This window comes from Centruroides vittatus, unplaced genomic scaffold (genome assembly GCF_030686945.1).
Source record: "Centruroides vittatus isolate TY-2023 unplaced genomic scaffold, ASM3068694v2 contig_620, whole genome shotgun sequence".
NCBI classification, from domain to species: domain Eukaryota; kingdom Metazoa; phylum Arthropoda; class Arachnida; order Scorpiones; family Buthidae; genus Centruroides; species Centruroides vittatus.
In genome coordinates this window covers 355,105-379,396 of record NW_027122381.1, presented here as the reverse complement: position 1 = coordinate 379,396, position 24,292 = coordinate 355,105, and the positions used below count along the sequence as shown (strand labels likewise).

General features: G+C 29.3%; 1 protein-coding gene across 4 annotated transcripts in view; it reads right to left on the bottom strand.

The window, feature by feature from the left end:
• Positions 1-21,440, bottom strand: part of LOC136979412 (protein FAM184A-like) — a 34,976-nt gene extending 13,536 nt beyond the window's left edge. For all 4 annotated transcript variants that reach the window (XM_067275379.1, XM_067275380.1, XM_067275381.1 and 1 more), the window contains exons 1-7: positions 21,188-21,440; positions 6,628-6,759; positions 3,375-3,955; positions 3,076-3,130; positions 2,937-3,003; positions 1,394-1,473; positions 377-535 (exon numbers count right to left, since the gene is read on the bottom strand). In XM_067275379.1, the coding sequence (XP_067131480.1) occupies positions 377-535; positions 1,394-1,473; positions 2,937-3,003; positions 3,076-3,130; positions 3,375-3,955; positions 6,628-6,759; positions 21,188-21,310 (1,197 nt within the window). In that variant the 5' untranslated portion in view covers positions 21,311-21,440. The remainder of the gene's footprint in view (positions 1-376; positions 536-1,393; positions 1,474-2,936; positions 3,004-3,075; positions 3,131-3,374; positions 3,956-6,627; positions 6,760-21,187) is intronic.
• Positions 21,441-24,292: the final 2,852 nt, after the last annotated feature.

Sequence of the window (24,292 nt, the reverse complement as noted above, 5' to 3'; positions counted from 1 at the left end):
GAGGATCATAATTTCGTGTAATGATCCTGTCACATGCCCCTTGAGAACTAGATGTAAAGCATTGGGGTTTTAGCGGAATTCTTTTGTCCTGATCTCCAAAAAAAAGTCTTCTGGAACCGAACACAAAAGACAAAATAGAATGTTCTAATTTTGTTTTATTTTTGTATTCGGTATTCAGTTCCCAAGAATGGATGTTAGCCTAAAAATATGCTCAGACAATGCTTCTTTTACAATTATTTGTCTCAAATAATGTAAATTAAAGTTATTTTTAGCTAATTTTGGGATTTATTGTTAATAATTACCTTTGTTTCAGTAACGCTTTCTCACGGCAAATTAAATTATTGTTAGTTTAATATGAATTTTTTAAATTACATACCTTTGCAAAATTGATTATGTCTTCGTGGGATTTATTAAAATTCTCTTCGTTTAAATCAATGGGAATATGAATATTTTGTGTACTACTCTGAACAAATTCTAACTCACTCTCATTATTTTCAAATGAAATGTCAGTATTTGTTCCAATAGTCTTAAACTCCTATAAAAAATAAAACTATTTGAATTAACTAAGCATTAACATTATCATCATCAATAGTGGTTAAGTTCAAAAACAAATGAAAGAATTAAAATTATGTTAAGGAATTAACAAACCAAAATGCTCATTTTCTGGAGCAATTTTCTGTTTTTGCTGTCCAGAAAAAGCAATTTAGTCAAGCAATACAATTTTTAAAATCTCATAAAACCTGCTTTCAGGGACTAAAAGCAGTTTTTACCAAAGTTAGTAACATTAGAAACAGAAAAAAAATAACAAAAATCGAATTGTATACTTGAAAGTTTTCATGACAAGGGTGCGTTTGTCCCAATAATGACAAGATTATTATGAGAAATGAGGATTTAAATTCAGTTTTGTTCTACGTTGTTTTTTAATGACGGAAAACTCCGGTGCAAGTCGGGCCCTCGATTTACCCCGGAGTCGACTGAACGAGTTCGGTCGAACGACGAATAATGTGTAAAACTACAAACGACCTTTAATGATCTACTGCTTTGCATTGATAAATTAACCAAACAATTAATCTCATCAAATGCAGCAATGCTTGAATTCCTTATGAATATGTTGCTATTTACAAGGAAATTCCTTAAATAGACCGAATATTGTATGCAGCATAAATGCACTAGATGCATTTGAAGTTTTTAGGTGAAAAAATGTACACATTAAATGTCATACTAATGAATCTCATAATAATAATTCACGTGACAGAGCAGACAGTTTAAAATTTCTCAGAAAATATCAGTTATATAATTAATATTTTCTAATTTTAAACCGTTAGCTATTTAATAAAATGATATAAATGAATTTTAATTTGACATTTTGTTTTCAAAATTTTTTACTACTTACCAATTGTTTCCGACCTTCGTTTTCTTCTCCACACTCGATATCGTCTGACTTATTTTCTCCACTTTGTGAAGTACGAGAATCTGAACATAAAGAAATTTTATAATCAATTTATGTTTTTCCTCGTTATAAAATTAACATCCACCGAGATATTGTGCCGTACAGGATGTTACGAGCTTATATTGTCTTATAGGTAATTTGGTGTAAAATTACACTTATGTAAGTGTTAATTGTCGAAACACTGACCAAAATATTAACTTTTGTGCAGAGTCAAATTGCTGAAAGTTATTAATGGACTAAATCTGAAATAGATATGGGCCTGCATCTGCGAAAGAAATTAATGAAAGACTCGGCCTTTGAAATATTTCGCCGGATAAGGAAGATGTGGTTATGCAAATGATTTTTTAAATTACAAATAATTAAAGTTAAGGTCAAGCTGCAAGCATAATTACCTCTTGAAGACACTTGAAACAAATCAATATATTATATTTTTCAGAAGAAATTTGGTCAGCTATCTTAAAAACTGAAGCTTGATTTTGCAAGACCACTCAAAAGATTAAACTTAACTAATATAAATTAAGCAACTTTTTACTTTTTTGCATGAGGTTCAAAATAAAATCTTAAATAAAGTCTTTTGTATATATAAATTCAATATTATGGTAATGAAGATAAAAGTGTGGGAACCTCAGGTTTAGACAATGTCTTATGCATTCACATTAGCCTTATGCCTTGTATTTCAGATTTAATTTATTTCGGGAGGCCATTTAAAGCCCAAACTGTCAAAAATCCAAATTAGTTTTTCCCATTAGAAATAATGGAAAGTGAATTAATCCATCCCAGACCCTAAACAATAACCATTTCAATAAACTTAAAACATTCAAATACTCTTAAATTAAGGTAGAAATAACAGTTAAATGCCCTAAATAATAAATTACGTGAAAACAATATGTAAATACTGTATAATAAAATGAAAATTGCAATTTTTTGGTCACACACTGTCAGCTTTGGCATCTATAATAGAAGGGTTTGAAGTACGAAAGAATCTAATAATCTTAACGTTGTTAGTTTTTGCCCAAGCAACACTGGGCTCGTCTGCTTATAAATATATATATATATAACAGGGATGGGCAAATGCGGCTCCGAGAGCCGCATGCGGCTCTTTTTGAGTTACATGCGGCTCTTGCTGAAAGTGTTAATTTCTTCTTTTTTTTATTATTGTTTTTACAATTTTATTTTTATAATTATGTGAAAATATGTTTGTTAAAAAATTCAATATTTGTTTTATATTATATTTATATTATATAATAAAATCGCGCGTTACCATACTATCCGCCATGACAGTACAGAACTGCAGCTCCCATGCATTTTGCAAAACCTACATTTCGGCTCCCACTGAACTGTTGCTTGCCCACTCCTGATATATAACCAAACATAACATTATTAAAGAAGTGAAAAACACATGAGCATAACATGAGATGCTTTCACACTTATCAAAACTTGCTTGAAAATGGTTAAAATGTACATTAAATCATACAATAATACTTACTATATTTTTCTGCGTAATCCGGACTATTACGTTTCAGCCTCTCTAACTCTTCTCTAATGTCATTTGTCTGAAAGAATTTAAAAACATTATTCTCGTCGAAAATTAATAAAGAAAATATTCAAAGTTATTTAATATTTACCTCTTTAACTTTAATTTGAATAATTTCTTTCAAGTGATTTATTTCTTTTTGATGTCTAAGGGAAGGAAATAGATCTGAAATTAATGTTATTTAGTTTTAATTTTTATTTTAAGCAAATCAAATTTATTAATAAATTAATTCATCTTAATTAAATGTTATTTAAGTAAGCAGGTTAAAAATATAATTGAATGAAGCATTAGCGATGGTAGTTTTAGATCGCGCACGATCTTGCGCAACTGCCTTTATATAATAAGGTTTTAAAAGAAATTATAATAAAATGAATAATATTTAGGAAATACCTTTCCGATTGTTCCTCGTTTTCGGATAATTGGAGCAATAATTCGTTTAACCGTTTCTTAAAAAAAGTTTCGTGATTGGAGAGGTCCTTAATAAAATTTGTTCCGTTGCACTGACAGTTTGCTGCATTATTTAACGGCTGCAACTTAATCTTCTGCACTTCTAATAAAATTTCGTCGTACTGAGTCTTAATCGCATTTAAAAGGCACTCGTATTTTTGCACGAGCAAAGTATTTTCTTTTTCTAACGTATCACAGAGATTTCTAAGAAACTGAACGTTTCCACTGGGAGGAGTCCGTTTGTCTTCGGAATCGGCACAGTTTTCGATCTTCGTGCAACTCGATTTAATCCGAAGGTTGCTACGTAGATTTTTATGGAGGACTTCGAATTCTTTTAAAATGTTTTGTAGATCACATTTTGTAGTTTCTAACCTTTCGGTTAAGAAAGATAATTTGTTGGGCTGTTCTAATTTAGCAATGTCTACAGATTCGGCACAGGACAATTTATGTAAAAGCGATCTCGCTTCGTGTAATTGATCTTCCAAAGTTTTGATTTTTTCTTTCATTTCGGTTTCTTGGTACATCTATAAAAAGAATTTTAAAACTGTTTTGTTTTTTTTTTTTAAATAGTATAAATTAAGTAATTTTTATTAGTGATGTAACAAATATTCGGTTACTACCCGGTATTTGGCCTATTTTTCGCTATTCGGCCGAATACCGAATACCTAAAAACAGGAGTAAGAAATAACAAAAACACAGTAAACTAATCATTTTGGTAACTTTTATTAATGCTGAACATTAAATTATCATTATTAAGGTTAGTAAGATAGCATCTAACTCTAGTATTAAATTATTTCATAATTAAATAATAATATAGCCTTTATCTAGCCGAATATCTTATGGCATTGATGGCGTGTAGGTTAGAATGTATCGGGCATTAGTGTTATTGTTTAGTTAATTATGTTATATTTGTGTTCGCATATATTTTAATATTTTTTACAATATTTTAATAATTTATGAAAAGTTTTATTGAAACTTAAATAATTATTTCATTAAATATGATATCTATTTCTAGAAGATGAGTAACTAATATATAAAGCAAAGAATGAGTCTTTCTCATTATATACAAAAGATAACATTTGAAATCATGTTAATTTTAAAAATATTGACAAAAACAATAGCAACAAAATATCACAAATAGAAACACCCAAATAATATATTTGAACTGTTCCACAACTGGGGAGAAACTAGACCATATTATGTCCCCACTAAAGTATATCCTTAGGGTACTATTTAGTCTACAAATACGTAGTAAAATCAAAATTTTGGTGCTTCATTAAAGAGTTAAAAAGATTGATTGCAAATAAAATAACATAACTTACATCTAAATACCAACAACTGCCGAATCGTATCGGGCTATTTACAGCTATTACATAAATTATAAACCAATTTGGCACTAGAGGTAGACGTTAGACTTCATCTCGTATTAACTTTAATAATTATAATTTAATTAATTAATTTAAATAATTTAGACCTACTGGAAGAAAAAATTGTAGTGACAGTGGGCCAATAGAGAGCAGAGTGCGCGATCCTTGTCATAATATGGTTTGCGCGCCAATTTTCGTACGCGCGTTAATCGAGCCGAATAGTTTGGCCGAATATTCGGCCATTTGGCCACGCTCCTGGCCGAATATTTGGTATTTGGCCTGAGCCGAATATACTATTCGTTACATCACTAATTTTTATACTAAAATATTGTACAGAGTGATTAAAAATTTTTAATGGGACTGTCAAGAGCTCATATGGGGCCCGAGGATAGGGTGGGCCCCGTACAAGCTCTTAGGGGCCACATTGGCTTCCTAAGTTTTCTCCGGGCTTAGGGAAAAATCCCCAGTTTTCCCTTTTCAACAACCCCAGTTCTTAAGTATGCTAATTAGAAGCTAACTATAAGTTTCCTTCTGTTTTTCACACTCTTCCAGACATCTTTGCTACATAACCAATTAAAAGCCACTTACGTAATCTCCGATAGTTATTTTTGACTTTTCCACTGTCATAAAATGGAATGGAGGAATTCTCTTTTGTAAATTCTCAAAGTGAATTGTCACATGCAGACTTTGAGGAAAGGACACTTCTGTATCCATTCAACTAGTCCACTGTCCACACCACTGTCTGCCGAATTTGTCACGAAGATAAAGTAGATTGCTCAATTACTTGGAATCAGGTATACCAGAATGAAAAACAAAGACGAGTTATTAAATCATCCCAAACTGTTTTATGACTCATCTGTTTTGCAGGTTATTGGCCAGGAGGAGGCGAAGGAAAGCAATAAACTTTGCCAAAGTGTCTAGTTTATTACAAATAATTCTTTTCATTTCTTTGTAAATTTACCTGTTCTGTTTACCGGATACCTGTTTACCTATTAACAATTAATTAATTGTATCAAAACAACAATTGTGACAATTTATTTTACAAATTATATATAGTTCTCAATGTATCCACAGTCTCTAGTACTTCACACGGAACTAAATGAATGATTCCTGGAAGGAAGCCAGAGGTAAATCAACAAATTTATTTTGGAAACTCTCTGTTCACACAATTCATCTTGTATTTCAAGACATCTACTGATCAACATACTACTTGACTTCTCCATATTTCAGTCTCTAAGCTTAAATTCAAGTTCTAGGATGCTTTAAACTTCCATTGACCAACTTTCTGAAACTTCTCCCTTACTCTATGAAATTCTCTATTTTGAGGGTTGCCTTACTCGCAATTTTGGTCCAAAATAAACATGAATAACCAAACAATGTATGATTCCAAAAAATGTTCATAATGATGAATAAGCAAAATTAATGTAATATATTCAATTAGTAAGAGATGACATTAAATGTACAACCTGCTGCACTGGAAGGATATGGGTTTAAGTTTTGGATCATCCTTAGAAAATCTTCTATGCATAGGACGAAAAGTTAAAAACAAAAATGTGTATTAAGCCCAATTTATTAAATATTAATGCAAATACCTAATTGCTGGATTTATCGAGCAACTAATTTAATTAACTACATAATTCGGCCTAAAGGCAGGTGGTTGGGTGCCAACGTTTCAGTTAAATTACGTAATTAATTTAGTAGCAGAAATGTAGCTCGATAAATCCAGTAATTAGGAATCTGGATTGACAGAAATGTGCTTTTGGAATCCACTACATTGAAGAGAATAAGTAATTATTTAAATTTTTTACTTTAAAGACAACACTAAATACCTTTTCTTTACATTCTGTTACTTTCTCTTTTGAATCCCTTAAAAGTTTTTCAATTTCTTCTTCGTGGCTACTCTTCATTGTCATAATTAAAACGTCTTTATCTTCAATTCTCATATTTAAGTTGTATATAACCTAACAAGTACAAATAAATTAATTTAAACTAAAATCTTTCATCTAAATTTTGAAAGTAATATATTGAAATGTTATATCTGGACATTTTGCATAATATTAATCAGCAAATTTACCATTAACTAGTTTATATTTTCATTATTTACTATGGAAAAATTACAGAAATATTGTTTCCTAAACATTTAGATTATTTTGCATAATTTTTATATAAAATATTCAGTTCTTTAACATAAATTATCATTTATACTTGTAAAAGTAAAGCCAGTGTCACATTATACATTTAATGTGACACTGGCTTGATGTCTCCCCAAAAATTCCAAGTATAACTAACTAAAACCACTGCCCTGGACCAAAGTGCAGCCTGCTATCCTCGTAATTCAATTTACAAACATATAAGAAAAATGTTAAAGATAAATTTACACAGAGGTATAATGGTAGAGTCAGTGGGTTTTTTTACATCCCAGAATGTCTCGACAAGCTTCTAGGGATGCCGAACGTCCGAGGAGGCATTTGAGGTGTCGGCATATAACTTCTGGTAGTTCACTATGGGTTCACACCTCACAAATGGGCCGACCATGTGGAGTTTTCTGGATTTTCTTTACATTTGTAACAATCTAAATAAGGGCAGTTTCCCCATAGAAAGTTCTTCCAGGAGGTATCCCTCTAGGCAGAATGTCAACAAGTTACGTTGCCATATACAAACAACACACTTAGGTTTGCCAAATAGCATAATAGCACCTCTACTCCGTAATCATCTGCCATCATGCTTTAAGTTTTAATGGAGGATTAATACATAAACTCAAAGTCATTCAATTACATCAGATTTATGCAAATTTTTCACTCCGGAGAAAGTGTTTTTGCAAGAATTTACAATAAAACCTGTAACCAATTTTAGTTTATTATAAACAAAAGAGTTTCTTTTAATCAAATGTTATGATTTTATAAAATCATAACAGAAATTGTAACCAAAAACTTAAGAGTTTTCTCTTACATGAAGTTTATTACAATTAAATCTATTGTCAATTTTCTCAGGATTTATTTTTTAAAATGCCATTGATATATATGTATCAAAGTATAAATTTATTTTTAAATAAATAAAAAAAAAAACCATTAAGACTGAAGCAAGTGATCTATGATTAACAGCTGTGTTTATTTTTAAGTTACAGCTGCTTGATTTTCTAATGTAAATTATCATGAAGATAATTTATAAAATATGGTGACAAATTAAGATAAACAAACAAACAAATTTTGAAATAAATCTCTAGCAAAGGGAGAGCAAAGTTTTCTAACCCTATAAATTTGTATTCTTTATACTAACAATAAGACTGCTATTTATTTATTAATGAAGTAAGAAACAGAACTCTCTGTGTCCGCATACACAGGCTGATTCAGAATGGGTTAATAATAATAAATTTTAAAATTATTTTAGAATCGTGAAGCCATTTGAAATGGTGGCTTGTATTTGTGATCCAGTCATTTCGTCGATCGAATGACGAAATAAATGAATCAAAAATACATGCAACTGTGCTAAACCAGTTTAATGAACTAAGCAATATGCCAACAGTGGGTAAGGCCGCACTTAATGGACAATCTTTGGGCATAAATAAATGCAAATCTTACACCTCTTGTGCCTTCTTACATCTGTTTGTGCCTGAAAATGACCCATTAACCAGGTCAAAAACATTTGTGTTTTTCCAACTGTATTACTTTTAAAAAGGTATCACTCTTTATTCATTAAATTAACTATAGTAGCTACCAAATCAGTTTTAACTGTCCTTAAAATTAACACCTGGTTAATTAAAACTTATCATTAAAATTTATGCAGAAAAATATTTTTATAAAAAAATTCAAAATTATTTAATTAATATATTTTAAAAAAAAATAAAGAAAATTTAAAGAAGTTCTTTTAAGAGGTCAATAAACCGAGCTTCCAGAATTACGCCCTGTTCTTTAAAGTAACAAGGAAGTTCTAGGAAGAGGCGTACAGACACGTTTTTGTATTAACATCCTGGTAGAGTACGTCGTCGGCAGGAAGTCGTACAAGACCGATCTCGACAAATAAACGAAAATAACATATTTATTATTTCCTAACAAATGAGTAAAGAGAATTATAATATAGAAGCCAAGATAGAGAGAGGCTAGTAGAGAACTGTTTAGCTCCAATACCACATATTGAGGAGCTTGTAAAATATCTTTTACATAAAAAAATACAAATGTGATATTTATTTATTAAAAGAAAGTTTAATTTATAACAGATTTTTCTGCACTTGTTAATAAACTTTATTAATGTATTTTTATAACTTTAGTCTGGGATGATGCTCAACAGTTGTGACTAACTTGATCCCATTTCACTTCTCTTAGTTCCTAATAATAAACAAAATACATTAATTTTATATATTAACAAAATGCATCCTTGATATGCCAAAGAATTTAGGCTTAAATCAGGAATTTATCAGGGTTATTTGGCATGTATATGTTAGATTCTGTCCCAATAATATTATGACTTAATCAACCCATCAATATGCCAAACGACTGTTTATATACAACCCGCCTATGCAACAGAATTCAGTCTTTGTTTGAACCATCATTCTAAACTTACCTTGCTGTGCAGGGAGGGACTTTCCATAAACTAAATAGGGTTTTAAACTCAAATGTTAGAATTATTACCAACTGTTGCACAATTCACCCTAATAGAGTTCCTAAATTTTTTTGTTTGCTTGTCCAACTCTGAATAACTGTAGCATATTTCTATTTTGGTTATTCCAGTATGCAATAAAAATGAAACTATTAATTTAGGATAAGAAAATAAGTATATTGGAATGGCATCTGCCAGTAATTCAGAGATAATAAAGTAAAATTAAACAAAAACTATTAAAATATTCTCACTTTGAGTATACGATAGATAAAAGGAGGATACAGTTCAATGCAGCACTGTCTTCCCTAATGGAAGATGGCTGGCAATCCTACCATTATATAAATAAATAGCCTACTAAAGAACTTGGACACTCAAAGACTTGTTACAATAAACCAACCACTTGAAAACTGGGTAACTTGATAACAGCAGCATACAAAATAATGGAGCTAATGTTTTTGCTTGTGTTAAATGGGCATCATCGGGCTAAATGAACTTTTATCTTTTGGATCATTTAGTTTGACAATGCTCATTTAACACGGGTAAAAATGTCATCTTCGTTATTTCGTATGCTGGATTTTGGTCTCGGACATTGTCGTTAGCTCGTTACAATAGCAAGGAATCACAGAGCGAGATATCGACAGGCAACGAGCAACCTTTATTGGATGCAGGCCACAAGGGAATTTTATAGGCATTTCTTATTACATTAGTTACAGGTTTTAAGCTTGCCATGTACCAACATACACCACAACTGCCAGTACACTAGGTATGAAAATAACACACGCAAACTAGTAATATATTCTTTAGTCTCATCTTTACCGATCAAGTTTAGTTTGAATATTCTTTGTCAAGAATATCAGCTTAATTAAAGTCATCTAATGGCTCAAGGCAGAAAACAGGAAAATGAAATTACGTTGCCAAAAAACGAGGAGCCACATATCTCATCTCATCAATCTCATTGGCCAAGGTTTTTCATTAGTATAAATCATTACTATAGCAAGCATGATAAAAAAGATCCTCTTAATGGCCATAAGATGAGAAGACTAAAATTCTTCCGTTTACAATGCTATTACGTTTCCATTTTATAAACTGTAGCATGGTTTTTACAATGTTTTAAGTCAATTTAACATGAATTCAGTCATATAATAAAATGCAAAATTAGTTGAAAATTTTGAAAGAATTATGTTCAGTTCAAATAACAAAAACAATTATTCAAATTTCATCCGCTAGAGGGAAGCACATATTGTAGGTTTGATAGCTTTGTTTTCCATATGACCAACATGCAGTCGAAAAGTATTTCAAAATTGATAAGAATGTTTATTAATATTTTTTTCTTATTAATTTTGATTTTATTGTAAAGTACAGTAACACCCCGAACTTACGCGATAGGTGGGACCGAACGATTACCGCGTAAGTCGGGGTATAATTTCGCATATAAATACATACAAAATATTTTTAATTGGGGCCGGAGACTATAGAAAACAATAATTTAGAAAAAAATGTTTAATAAAATCTTAGATAATACATATGTATAACAAATTATATTAAAATTGTAAACCGAAGTTATTTTGATGTAGAAGGCTTCATAAAATCTTATAAATTCGTCTGACGGCCCAAAGAATTTTTTTCTCCCGCAAAATTTCCTCGTAGCATGCTAATAATTTTTTTTATTTCTCGTTTTGTAGAAGAAATGCGCTCTTCGTTGGAGTCTATTTTCTAAAATTTGTAGCTCCTTTTCAATTGAACTGGGGCCTTCTGTCAAGTTTTCACAGCTTCGAGAATTTTTTCTTCGCCTTTTATAATTGTTCTGACCGTCGATTCCGGTAGATCAAACTTCTTTGCCAATTCACAAATTTCTATTTTTGTATTGAAGTCTTTGATAATGTTATCTTTGGAATGTAAAGATAACATTATCAAAGTTTTTCTTGTTTGATGCAGAAGAATCAGTTCTACTTCGTTTGAATGACATAGTAGAGTCTCTCGAGTCTCCGTAGATATAACAAACGCAGAAATAAATAACACAAAATAAATTGTAGCTATGCGTCGATTCCGCGCGACATGTCTGAACACGTAACAATAGTGTGGGGGGAGTGAGTAGTCAAGAGTTGCGTGGCGCTCAAATAAAAGACGAATCGACGAGATTTGAAAATCGCGTAAGTCGGGGTAGCATAAGTCGAGGTATTACTGTATTCACACATATTTATATATATGCAAACGATTGTATCATTGAACAACTACGCATGCTCAGATTAATTTTAGTCAGTTCGGTGCTTCTGTAAATAATAATCAAAATCTACTTTTAAAAAAGTAATATATTAGACGACAATTTTTTCTTCATATTTAAAATTCCAAAATTTTTTGTTAAAGATAATTATTTACGTCATGTTTAATCTGTCAACAGGTGACACTAATTGTTTTCAAAGCATATGAATATATATATATATTTTTAAACTTTTAAAATATATATTTATTTTTAAAAAACGAAATAATGAACCTAATTTTATTTTAATTACACAATTTTAATCAGTTTATTTATACGTAAAGATTTCTAATTAATAAGTACAGTACACCGTAATAAAAAGAGAAGTCCCGCAACATATAAAATTTTGATCTGGCCGCTAGAGGGCTGATGATAATAATTGAAATTAATAAATTGATTTTTTTACAATTCCAATATGATATAATTAAATAAGGAAAATTCAGGAGAAAAAATTACAAAAATTTAAGAAAATTATTAATATTTTATCATTAATTTCAGGTTTGACAGATGCCGAATCATTTAAAACTGGGTGAAGTCCGGCGGGACAACTGTTTGATATTAATATTTTAGCTTTTCCTAAGAAGAAAATATTAAATTTATACATAATTTTAAAAAATTAGGGCTTAAAAAATGCCACACAAGTCAAAAAATAAGTTTAAATAGTGGAAAAATTCGAAGAAAATAGCCGCGCCCTTATCAGAAGGTCAATGTATTATTTTAAAAATTAAAAACAAAAAAGTTTTGAGAACTTAATTTTTGTTGAAATTTCGCAAGAAAAAAAAAATAAATTTAAAAATTAGTTATCAAAATTAAATTAAATATTCTACGAATAATACAGTTTAAAAATATGCGAAGGTCGCACGCTACTCTACTAAGAAGCCGACACGAATGTGCTATAACTAGTGATTTATTTAACCGAAAATTTAACGTGATTAATGTTAGTTATGAGTGGAAAAGTGAACTTAATAAGAAAGATTATCGTTTAATTTAAATAATTATTATTAAATAGATTGATTGATGCATTAAAAATATATTCTTTTAGTTAAAATGATTTATTAACACATTATTTCGAGGCAAGCGATTCGGAGAATTAAATGTTCTAACTTGATCGATCCATAGAAAAACAACTAACTCAATGGGCAGTGTAATGTGTGTAAATTCTATATTTACGTATACAATGCTTAGAATTTCTCATAAAATGGAAATTTTTAGGATTTAAGAAGAAATCGCATGTGCCATACTTGAAGATAAGGCATATGCGATTTTTATTTACAATTTTTAAACTGTTTTTCTAGGTTAATTTCCAATATTTAAGTAATGATTTATGAGATCCCTTTTATTGCAAATAATCAAATACAGACTTGCAAAGCGTTTTTTAGAATGGTTTCTTGGATTTAACGAATTTTCGAAGCTATTCTTGTAATTTCTCATGCAGGAAAAAACCAGGAAATGTAAATAGGATATTATAATTCATTTTTTTAAAAATTCATATTGTAGACAAGACACTAAAAGGTGAAATGAGGACAGAAGTAGTCACAAATGTGAATTTCCCTAACCGAAAGTCATAAATACTGTATATATAAATGAAATCAATAAAAAATTAAAAACAGATTCATCATCATTTATCAAAAGAACTTTTGTATCGTATATTTTGTATAAAAGACTAAATTTTGGTGGCCCTTACGGAAATTGGATCTATTGTTCCCCTTTATCTGGGAATCTGCCAATAGATTACATAATAAATAAATGGACTCAACGAGCAATGTCTTTATTGGACATTTTACAGAATGCAATTAAATTATTCGTAAGTATAACAAGTATTTGATGCACGAGTTTCCACATAGCTGTTTATCTCCAGCTGCCTGGATATTATCCGTAGAACTAATGGAATTTTGTGTGTTAGACATGCCTTGTTCCGCAACTTCGTGAACTTGCCTAGAACTAATCGGTTCGTGTCTTCGTCATGGCCTCACTGTTAAAGATTCTGTATGTTCAAATCGTTACATCATTTTCCTTAAATTTGTTATTTTCATATCCTACCTCGTGCCCTTTTTTCATATCCTTCAACCGCTGGAATTTTCAAAGTGTGGCATTAGTATTACCGCTTTGTTGATAGTACAGATTGACTTGCAAAGCACGTTCAGATAAGAGCGAACTATGGCTTTTATCCTATCAAATTCTTTCCACTCTTCCTAATATTTATCAAACTGTTAGCAGAAAGTGGAAGATTAACGTTAATGCACATTTCACGCGCTTCCAGCGTCACATATCCCCTGGTAACGAAATTTTGTACTACTTTTTTTTTCTTCTTTGTGGATCAAAACTCGATGTTCCATGATACTTACACCAAATTGAGTTTCGACCGGTATATGTTTCGCTATAGGGCATGAAAACCTCTTTAAATGTGCCCTCCCCGTGTATCACTTGATAATTTATTGTATAGTTTTACATAAAACTGCAAATATAATGTATTTAATTTATATTTCGTTCTGTAGCCTCTTCTTCCACATAAATCTCAAATGGTGAACGTGCGAAGTACGAGGTCCATTCTCATTGCAAATAATCTGAAATTATTTGAAGAATTTAGTAATTGGTTTTTGAGTTACTTTCTTTAATTTGAAATATTTTAAAGACGACTTTTGAATCTCCAAAACACGAAGGAAGTGGGGTAAAGTTCAATTTCATCCATTTACTACTAAACAAAATTTTTTATACTTTCAGGAGTAATGTTTTAAGACATTTTGTAGCCAGTTGCAACTATTTACTACATAAAAGTTATTATAATTCGAAGTTTGTTGGGTTAATTTGCGTTTTATTGAACACCGTAGCAAAATTCGAAGGAAGAAGTCAACGTCTCTCTGCTTCGATTGAGTCTAACAGCACAAATCATGTGCAAATATTTTTAGAATAATCTATGACGGAAAACTTCCTTAGTAATTAATTAAAATACAATTTTGTAGGAAATACTGTACTCGAAAATAGATAGCTCCATCGCTAGTTTATGGCATCTATAAGTCATGTTAAGATTTAAAAATACAAAAAAGAAACCTGAAAAATTTTAACTTTAAACAATCAATAATCGTTACATTTAAATATATTAGAAATATCTTAAAATTAGAATTTAAAATTTAGCATCTGAGTATCCGGCCGTCAAGTTCTACTGTATTGCCAGATGGCCGAGAAGTTACGGTGGCAGCCTACCGGTTGGGGGATCCGGGATCGAATCCGGACGGATCAAAAAGACCCAGGAATTTTTCAGGATACGCTCTTTTGTGGGTCTGGCCAAACCAATAATGGGCTGGCTAAAATAATGCTCTCTCAGTGCCCACAGAGTGGAGTTTTAAAAACACAGTAAAACTTTTTAAGTCGAACATTCCTATACCATCAACTCCTATAACTTGGGACTCTCTTAATATCTTTTCCTCTCTAAAGTGGGCACACTTCCGTAAACCCATTAATCTCCAACTTTACAGGTTTTATAGCATCGTTAATCTGGCTGAGGAACATTCAAATACGTGCCATTTTCATTGATTCCTAGAACGTTTCATGCTCTTAATTCTTCACTTAATAGGCCATAAATCCGAAAGCTAATAACTAAAATTCAACAGAATACTTTTCAGATTCGAGTATTAATAACATATTTTATTATCCTCAGGTAATTTTTCCAGTTAAACTCAATGGCAAAAATTTGTAAACTTTGGAAAGTGACTATCGTAATTTAGAAAATAGAAGAATGAAGTGATTTGGAAATGCTCCAAAAATTCGAATAAATAGCACAAAACAAGAGTTCAAAAGACTAGACACTCAGGTAGATCGAGAAGATAAAACAAAATACACAGTGTGACAATGGGGTTAATTGGATCTAACTGTCTTTAATGGCTACATTAATTGATTTTTCTAAATTCTCTCTTAATTTCTTGATCGATGTATCGATTCAATTGAACAGTTCAGAAATTTCTACAAAAGAATGAATCATTCAACAATATTTAAAAATCAAAGTCTATATGCCCTTTAATGCGGGTGGTCCATTGATTCAAGACACAAGAAAGCAGTTTTCAAGAGACTTAAAGAAAAAGATCGATCAATTTCGTATGTATGTTGAAACAACGTGACAGATCATTCAAACAACTTCACTTTATAAATGCGATTTAAAGTGATGTATCAAAATTTGTTTATTTTTATATTCGTGACTTCCGCAAGATGTGCTCTCTCTACAGCATGTAATTTAAATACGATTTTTCTTTGTTTTTTTACAATAGTCTTAACATAATGGTTAATTGTAAAGAAGCAAAGAGAATCTCTCCCTACTTATTTATAATTATTTACATTACATTTTTCTGAGATTCTTTGTGAAAGATTTAAGTAAATATACTCCGAAACAATTACATTCCGAGACGATTACAAATTCCGCCAGCTGTTCGTGAGAGTTACTTAATTATATTCAAATTTTACACGAAATGTAGGGAAAAAGTTTTTAAATTCTCGCAATTAATATCCGAAAGATTAATATTTAATATTTGATTACTTAAATATATTTAAAACATGCGAAATTACTAATTCTGTAACTCGATTTAAGACATGAATGGCCATAAAATCAAGTTACTTATAAGTTGTATTTTTATTATTTAAAATGATTTTAAAAAAATTAAATTTTATGTATTTAAATTTGTTTTAAAAACATTTCTAACGTTTTTATAATAGTAATAATATACTCGATTAGTCACTAATCGATTTCGCAAATAATAATCGATATGTTATTAAAGATCGATTTTTGTAAAGATTAATAAAATCGATGAGTTACAAATTTCACTAAGTTTTGTATTAAAATTGATAGATAATCCTACTAAGTAACTGATTCGATTGTCATAATTAATTAAAATTGATAATCGATTAATAAATTAATTTCGATATTTAGTAAGATTTCATACGAAATCGATCAGAATTAATCGATTAATTAGTAGAATTTTACATAAAATCTGTCGGAATTAATCGATTGTTTTCATATCAATTTCTATAATTGATTGAAATCGATTATTCGTGATTGCGCGAATCGATTTTTTGTTACAGAAATCGATTATTCGATCGTGAATCGGGAAAATCCATTTCAATAAAGTGTAATTTCGGAATTAAGCAGGAGGAATTTAATAATCTAAAGTGAAAAATAATTTATTTTAGGAATAATTTCAGGAATTTTTGCGATTTTTCGCGTTATTTATATATTAATTTCTGAATTTTTGGCAAATTTCATAACTTCTAAACTCGAACAAAAATACGGAATTAATTTTAGAAAGTGTGAAAAAAATAAATAAGTGGTGATGAGAATTTTTTTAAAATAGTTTATATACTTAATTAAAAATAAAATAATTTATATAATTCAATTATTTAATATTTAACTGAATCAAATTAAATAATAATAATAATAAATAAATAAATATCAAATTTATCTTTAAAAGTACACTTTAAAAGAATTAAATTCATAAATTTTAATGAAGGAAGAAGAATTAATATTGGGTGTGGTTAATTATATAATACAGGAATAATTTATAAAATAAATTTAAAATCTTTTTGAATATTTAAACTGAATACAGTGATATTTAAAAAGAAAATGCGATAAGATGTAACATTAACATGTGCATTCTCACAGTTATATGTTACAGCTTATCACACTGCTGCCAAAACAAACTAAATTATCTCAACATCTTTTTTCTCTTCTTCTTCTTCTATGATCACTTTTTTTATATTTTTCCTTAATAAACAGACAGAAAAACTGACCCTTTTATATTGTTTTTCATAAGTAAATGATACAAGCATTTCTGGGAATTTAATATAGCGTGTTTAATTTATAAATCGATTTTTTAAGTGAAATACAAACTAACACACTTTCTTCATTAAAGTGTTTTCATATGTTAAATTTAACTCTTTCTACGCTTTAAAGCTACTGAATATCTTCTATATATATGCAGCTAGGGTATGAATAGGTGTTTTCAAAACAAGATTTCTTCATTAAATGTAGTAAACATATCAAATTTTACTGTAAAAACATGTCCAATTTTAAAATATTTTGTGTAGTAAATTATATATTAACCATTTACTACCTGAAATTAGAATTTAAGACCCCTAAATTAATTTAATTCTGAACTTTTGTCATGGCAAATAGCAAATTTGGTTGTTGTAATTCATGTAAATTAATTTATTCTAGGTTATTTTTAGTGTAAGAGGGTTTATTACTTTATACATATGAGAAAATTCATGCTAAATCTTATAGAGAATTTTTAATTCTGAGCACTTTTAATTGTAAGTGATAATTTGCCTGACATTTATGTCACATCACATAATTTTGATTTTAAATCAGAAAAAATCTTAAAATATCCTGGAAAATTTTTGTTTTTATTTTTTTCTACCGTTAAATTTCTCCTCATTCTATAAAATAATTAGTACAGAAATTCAAAATTAAATTTATAATTTAGCAGCAATATCTGCCTACTCACCTCTGACAAAATTCTAACATTTTCTATAATTAAATAAAGTTTTTCAACTCTAAACTATAATTACATTATACAAAAGTGTAATTATTAGTAATTAAATAAAGATTTTCGACAAATATTTTACAAAAAAGACCGTAAACACTCAATAAATTTAATTCCTATTGCTATGGAAACCTCACACATTTAATTAATTAATTTTAGCACTTTAAATACAATTTAATTACTTTTTAATTAAAGAAACTTTGTATATACAACTGCATTTAGTAATTCTACAAAATAAATATTTAATTTACCCATAAACAATATTTAAAATAAGTAAAGTAAAATGTCCTGACCGCTATTGGATTTTTTTCGACACATACATTATGTAAAAGTGTCATGTCTAGTTTAAGCTACTGACAAAAATGTATTTTCTCACTTCCTTTTCCGGTTTCTGAGGTTTAAAAATCAATAAAAACTAGAGAAAGCAATAAAAATCCTCCAACACCCAAACCACTTTTTAGCATTGGAAAGCATCTAAGCCATTGAAAAAAGTACATAGAAATAGCATTATACGAAGATTTCTTATCAAATATCTTTCATAGAATTGATTTTTTTAGCGAATAAAAATAGAAAAAAATGTAGAAAAATAAAATAAAAATGGGAATTTGAAATGTGTAATTGAATTTTATAACTATTAAGCTAAGTGAAAAAGATCTACATTGAAGACCAGAATAGATGTAGTTAAAATGTAATTTTAGAGTCTTAAAACTTTTTTGGAATTTAAATATTGTCTATTGAATATGTTAAATTCTTTGGGATTCTATCACATCTCATTTTTCTGTCTGACCTACTTTTTTCCATAGATTAATCACAGAATGATGCATATCGTTCCACCAGAATCCTGCATATCTTATTTTGAATGATAATTTATCATTATGTTCTATTTACAAAAATTAAATTATTAATTTTTTAAAAAAATTGAGGATTCCTTTTTTAAATTTTTAAACTGCAATCTTTAATATTGATCACCTATAATTAAAAAAAGCCTTTAATGAATCCTAGAAGCTGTAACTTAGGTTAGCGCATCCTTGGAATCTGATCAAGACTCGACTTATAGCCGTATTAGCCTGAGATATAGCTTTCTATGATTCATTAAGGATTCATAATCTGTATAATTAGTTCTATTTTGAATATTTGGTTCACACTGTGAATAATCAATTTATACAATAATTTTAAATGTAAAATATCTTTAATTTTGAGTAAATATGTTTATCTCAATCCAAGAAGTCAGTTTTATTTCATTTAAAATGTATATATAAATGCATTAAAAATAAGAAATTTTAATTTTTTCAATTGATTCATTCAATAAAAAGGTCCTAGTAATACCCTTTATCCATCCAAAACATTGAAATTTATGCTTATTTAGATATGTTCTTCTACAGGATGTATATTTAAAATCATCAATAAATTACATTTCGTGTGTGTAAATATAAAAAAAAAAGGAGAATGTTAACAAGGTTTGTTAACATTTTATCCTCTCCTTCAGACTTCTCTTGTTTATCTTAACTTCCTTGTTCCATTTTTCTTTTTTTTTTAAAAAAAGCTTAACTGCACCACTCCCCATGTTTATCTTTATACATAAAATATTTTTAATGCTTCTGAGAAAACCCTTGAAGTTAAGTGCGCCTTATAAAAATTTGATGTATTAAAATTTGATATGAATGCTTTCAAAATAAAAATAACTCAAGGTTTTGAAAGCAGAAAATAAACCGTAACACGGTATGTCTACACGAGATGCTGTAAGTCAAGGATTCGAAAAGGATCGCCAAGTTCTGAAGTGAGTTATATAAAATATTTAATTAATGCCGTAAGTTCTGAACCATTGAAGAGGTCAGACACAGATCAATACATCAAATTTCACTGGGATTAACTTAGTTACTCTTAGAACATAACGGCTATGACACGGTTAAAATCAATAAATTAATGCAGGAATGTATGAATTTTGTGCTAATCTAGTGACTCGAGAAGTGTTCCTACAAGCAAATCAACAAACAAACTCCGCTTACTGCCTTTATTTTTCGGCTGTTTTCAATAAATAATCCACAAAATGAATAGTTTAAAACATAAATATGCTTCAAATATTATTTGAATTAGGTAATACAAGAATGTAAGCACTCTTCCAACAAAATAAATTGTGTGTATCTTGCACTATTTGTATATATTTTTACATAATGAGGTTTCAAATTTTCTAAAATGAATTTTGAAGGTTGACAAGTGTTTCTCCTAAATATAGATAGCACCTAATAAAATCAGTTGGTTGGCTGCCAGAATGCCTACCACAAAGGAATGGATAGCAATACTGAAAATATGTCTTTGTATAGATCACATCATACATAAAAAAATCATAAATATATATATACATACATATATATATATACATCCATTAATGTAATTTAATTAATATAATAAATCATTTTAGTCTTTCAAATAAATAACTTTCTTTCGGCATAAAATTATAATTTATTATTTAATAATCTTAATTCTTTTATTTAAAAAATATTTTATTTAATTATTTTTTGTATTACTTTTTAATTAATAATAAATATATTAAATAAATTCAAATGGAATAAAATCATTTCTTAATTGTTTATTAATTAAGTTATTTTTAATAACTAAAATACAGTATCATCATTATTAATTTTAAATATTTTTTAAAAATTCATTTATTTATTTATTTAAAAACTAAGCTTAAACATTTATTAATATATAATATTTACATATTATATAATATTAAATTTTTTAAAATATATACATTTAAATTTATAAACATGACATAAACATCAAAATAAAAATTAGTAATAAAATTTTTAAGATTTTTCAAATATTTAACACCCAAAACTAAGTGTAAACTTCTTTTAAAGGTTCTATTTTTGTCGTATAACCCGCATTTTCAGACAAAGTATGCCTTTTTATTGTACGAAACTTTAATTTTGAGACAAATTTAAATATTTAAGTATATAAACGTAATAATACTCGTTAACGAACTTATGAATATTATTATAATACACTTACCTTAGTTAACTGTGCAATTTTTTTGGACATTGAATGCAGAAGTTCTGGACTCATACTTAATTTTGTTTTTATACGCACCTTCTCCTCCCTAATATAGGAAGGATTACCCCAATTATATGCCATTTTAATGTATCAAAGTTATCTAAAGGTTAATGACATCATATAATACTCGTAAGTAATCCTCCAGGTTCGTACCCAAACATGAGTAAACACCGTCTGCTTACTCACGTGGTCCTCTCACGCTTAAATGCGATCGTTGGACCTCTAGTGGAGAAAAATACAAATCAATATTTTTAATTAAAAATAATTTTTAATAATTAGCTAAATAGAACGTTGTATTATTATTATTAACAATAAATTAAAATATATAGACATAAATTAATAGGTGTAATTAATTTTAGTTTACTTAGCGATTTTAATAAACTATATAATTTGTCAATCGTGACGACGTGTTCGGTTACACACAGAATTCAATTATGTGCTTTTATATAAATGACGCAATAGAAATGTTAGTGATAGCAAAATTATGTAATAATTATATAATTGTAATTCAAAAACCTTTCGGGAGATATAATTATGGAGTCTGTTCCTATTGCGATCCTTGTAGCGATATAATTATAATTTTGGAGAAAATAGTTCTGAAATCACTATTATTCTATAAAAATTGTATTTTTTCCACGGCATATTTCTTTATTTCATTAAAACCTCTTATTTGATAAGAATTTATGTAATTTTGTCCAAGCAGCGCGCGCTTGTTCTGAAAATTTTAATAACTAAGCTATGTTTTACTTTTTTTTTTTTTTTTTAAACTCTTTCCGCCCTGTGGGCACCAAGAGGGCCTCTGTTAGCAGGCCCATTATGGGTTCGGCCAGGCCCACAATGGGGCGACCGGGTGGTGAGGGACGGGGCCCGACATATCCGAACGGACCACCCCCCGAAAAATTCCTGGGGATTATTCGACTCGTTCGGATTCGATCCCGGGTCCCCCAGAGCGGTAGGCTGCCACCTTTACCGCTCGGCCATCCGGCCGTCGCTATGTTTTACTTATATTATTTTGTTATATTAGTCAGACTGAATGGTAACAGGCCGACCCTGGCCAGGTCTAAGATACCGTACTTTGTTTAGTGCAACCATTAGCCATAATGATGTAATAGGTTTTTTTTATGGCTTAAGTATGCTTAAAATCGTTTGCTGTAATGCTATTTACAATTATTTCGCGTAACTTCAATAAAAATCTCCTCTACTTAAAAATTTACTTTATTCAGGCGTAATTAGATTTTAATTACACTTTTTAAATGCAATTTTATCGATGAACGAAAGATTTTGTCCATGCAAATACGATAACAAGAAAGATTCCTCATCTACGTATAAGAAAGATTCCTACAGGATATAATGGACCCGTACGGATTATATTAAATTAGCAAAATAAAATCCATAACGTGGATATAGCCGAGGGTGGCAGTCTACCACTCTGGGGACCCGGGTCGAAAAATTCCTGGATTTTTCGGGAATTCACTCAGGATATGTAAGACCCCGCCCTCACCACCAGGCCTTCCCATTGTGGAGTTGGCCGAAACCATAATGGATTTGCTAAAAAGTGGCCTTGTTAGTATCCAAGTGCAGAGAGAGAGTTAAATAAAATCCATAACACGGAAGTGTTTAAAAAAACTTTTATTTCTTCGTAGATTGCATGATAACTTGACGATGGCGATCGCGTGACTGCTTATTATCGCACATTATTTATCTTTCACTTTTTTCTTCATACGTCTTAAACACGTGTTATTCAATTAATACTACGTTTTTGGTCTGAATGATGTCCGCTTTAGATCCTTTCTTTCGAAATTTACCTTTTCGTATATTTGTATAATTATTCTTTCTTAATTATAATCGTGGGAAACGAGAATATTTCTTCAGATGTTTCGCAAGTACACCTTTCCACGTAACAAATAATGCAAAATAGGAAGCCATTTTGTCTCCAAGAAGTAAAGAGCCAATTAGCGCACCATGTTTAAATAACCAATCACAGATAAGTACTTTGTCAATATATCGATTTTCGTTGCACAGATCATGCACACTTTTATTATTATTATTATTATTTAAATAAATTTATATTAATTAACTGTTTTATTTTGGATTGACACTTTCGTAAGGTGTTTCAAAATTATAATGTCGAAATTGACGATGGCGTTGGAAAAGTTGGAAAAGAATTCTTTTTAAAAAATTTATATTGATATTTAAATTTAAAAAAAAAAACAAAAATATAAATTAGTTTGTAATAAAATTTAATGATTTAATCTTCAAAATAATCCCCTATACAGCATTTTATATGAATATATTGAAAGAAATTGATATTATAGAAACTATCAACGAGTTTAATTAATATAAAACCAATTTTTGCTTCAATGTAATTGTTTTATGATTGATAAATTTCGTTCTTAATCTGGTACATAAGCTTTTTCATTATTAAGATATATAAAAAACCCGTTATAAGACTATAAAAATTAAGTAACCGAAGCCAGAAATAAAGAACTAGACAAAATATATGATTGAACTCCAGAGGAAAAACCGAACCCACATCTTTTTTTAGTATCTGGATATCATTAGTATTGGATCTTAAATAGGCACATATTTTATAAAATATATTTCACGTTATCTGATAATTACACTCTTTCTTTACAAAAATTACTACAATGGAACCAAAAAGTGGATTGGATTAATAAAATAAGAAAACGCAATTCATAGACGATCTGCCAAGGGGATGCTTTCCGAGAGGATTTTCTATAGAAAACTAGCTTCAATTTAAACGTTAGACACGTGAAGAAGACCCGGAAAATTTCACGTGACCGGTCTGGTGAGGTACGAACCCCGACCAAGTGTTTAATGTTTCCTTTATAATTATTCAAATTATGTTGTTATGCCGCATGTTTTCAATTAATTAAATATTATTTTTCAATGGATACCGTTTGTAAATTCAGATATATAACTATATATTTGAAATTTAAGTCGTCATCATTGTTATCATCCTCATCATCAATCGATCTAAACCCGATTTTCTTCAGTGACAAACACGCACCACCAAGACCATTAACAAGATTAATTAATGAC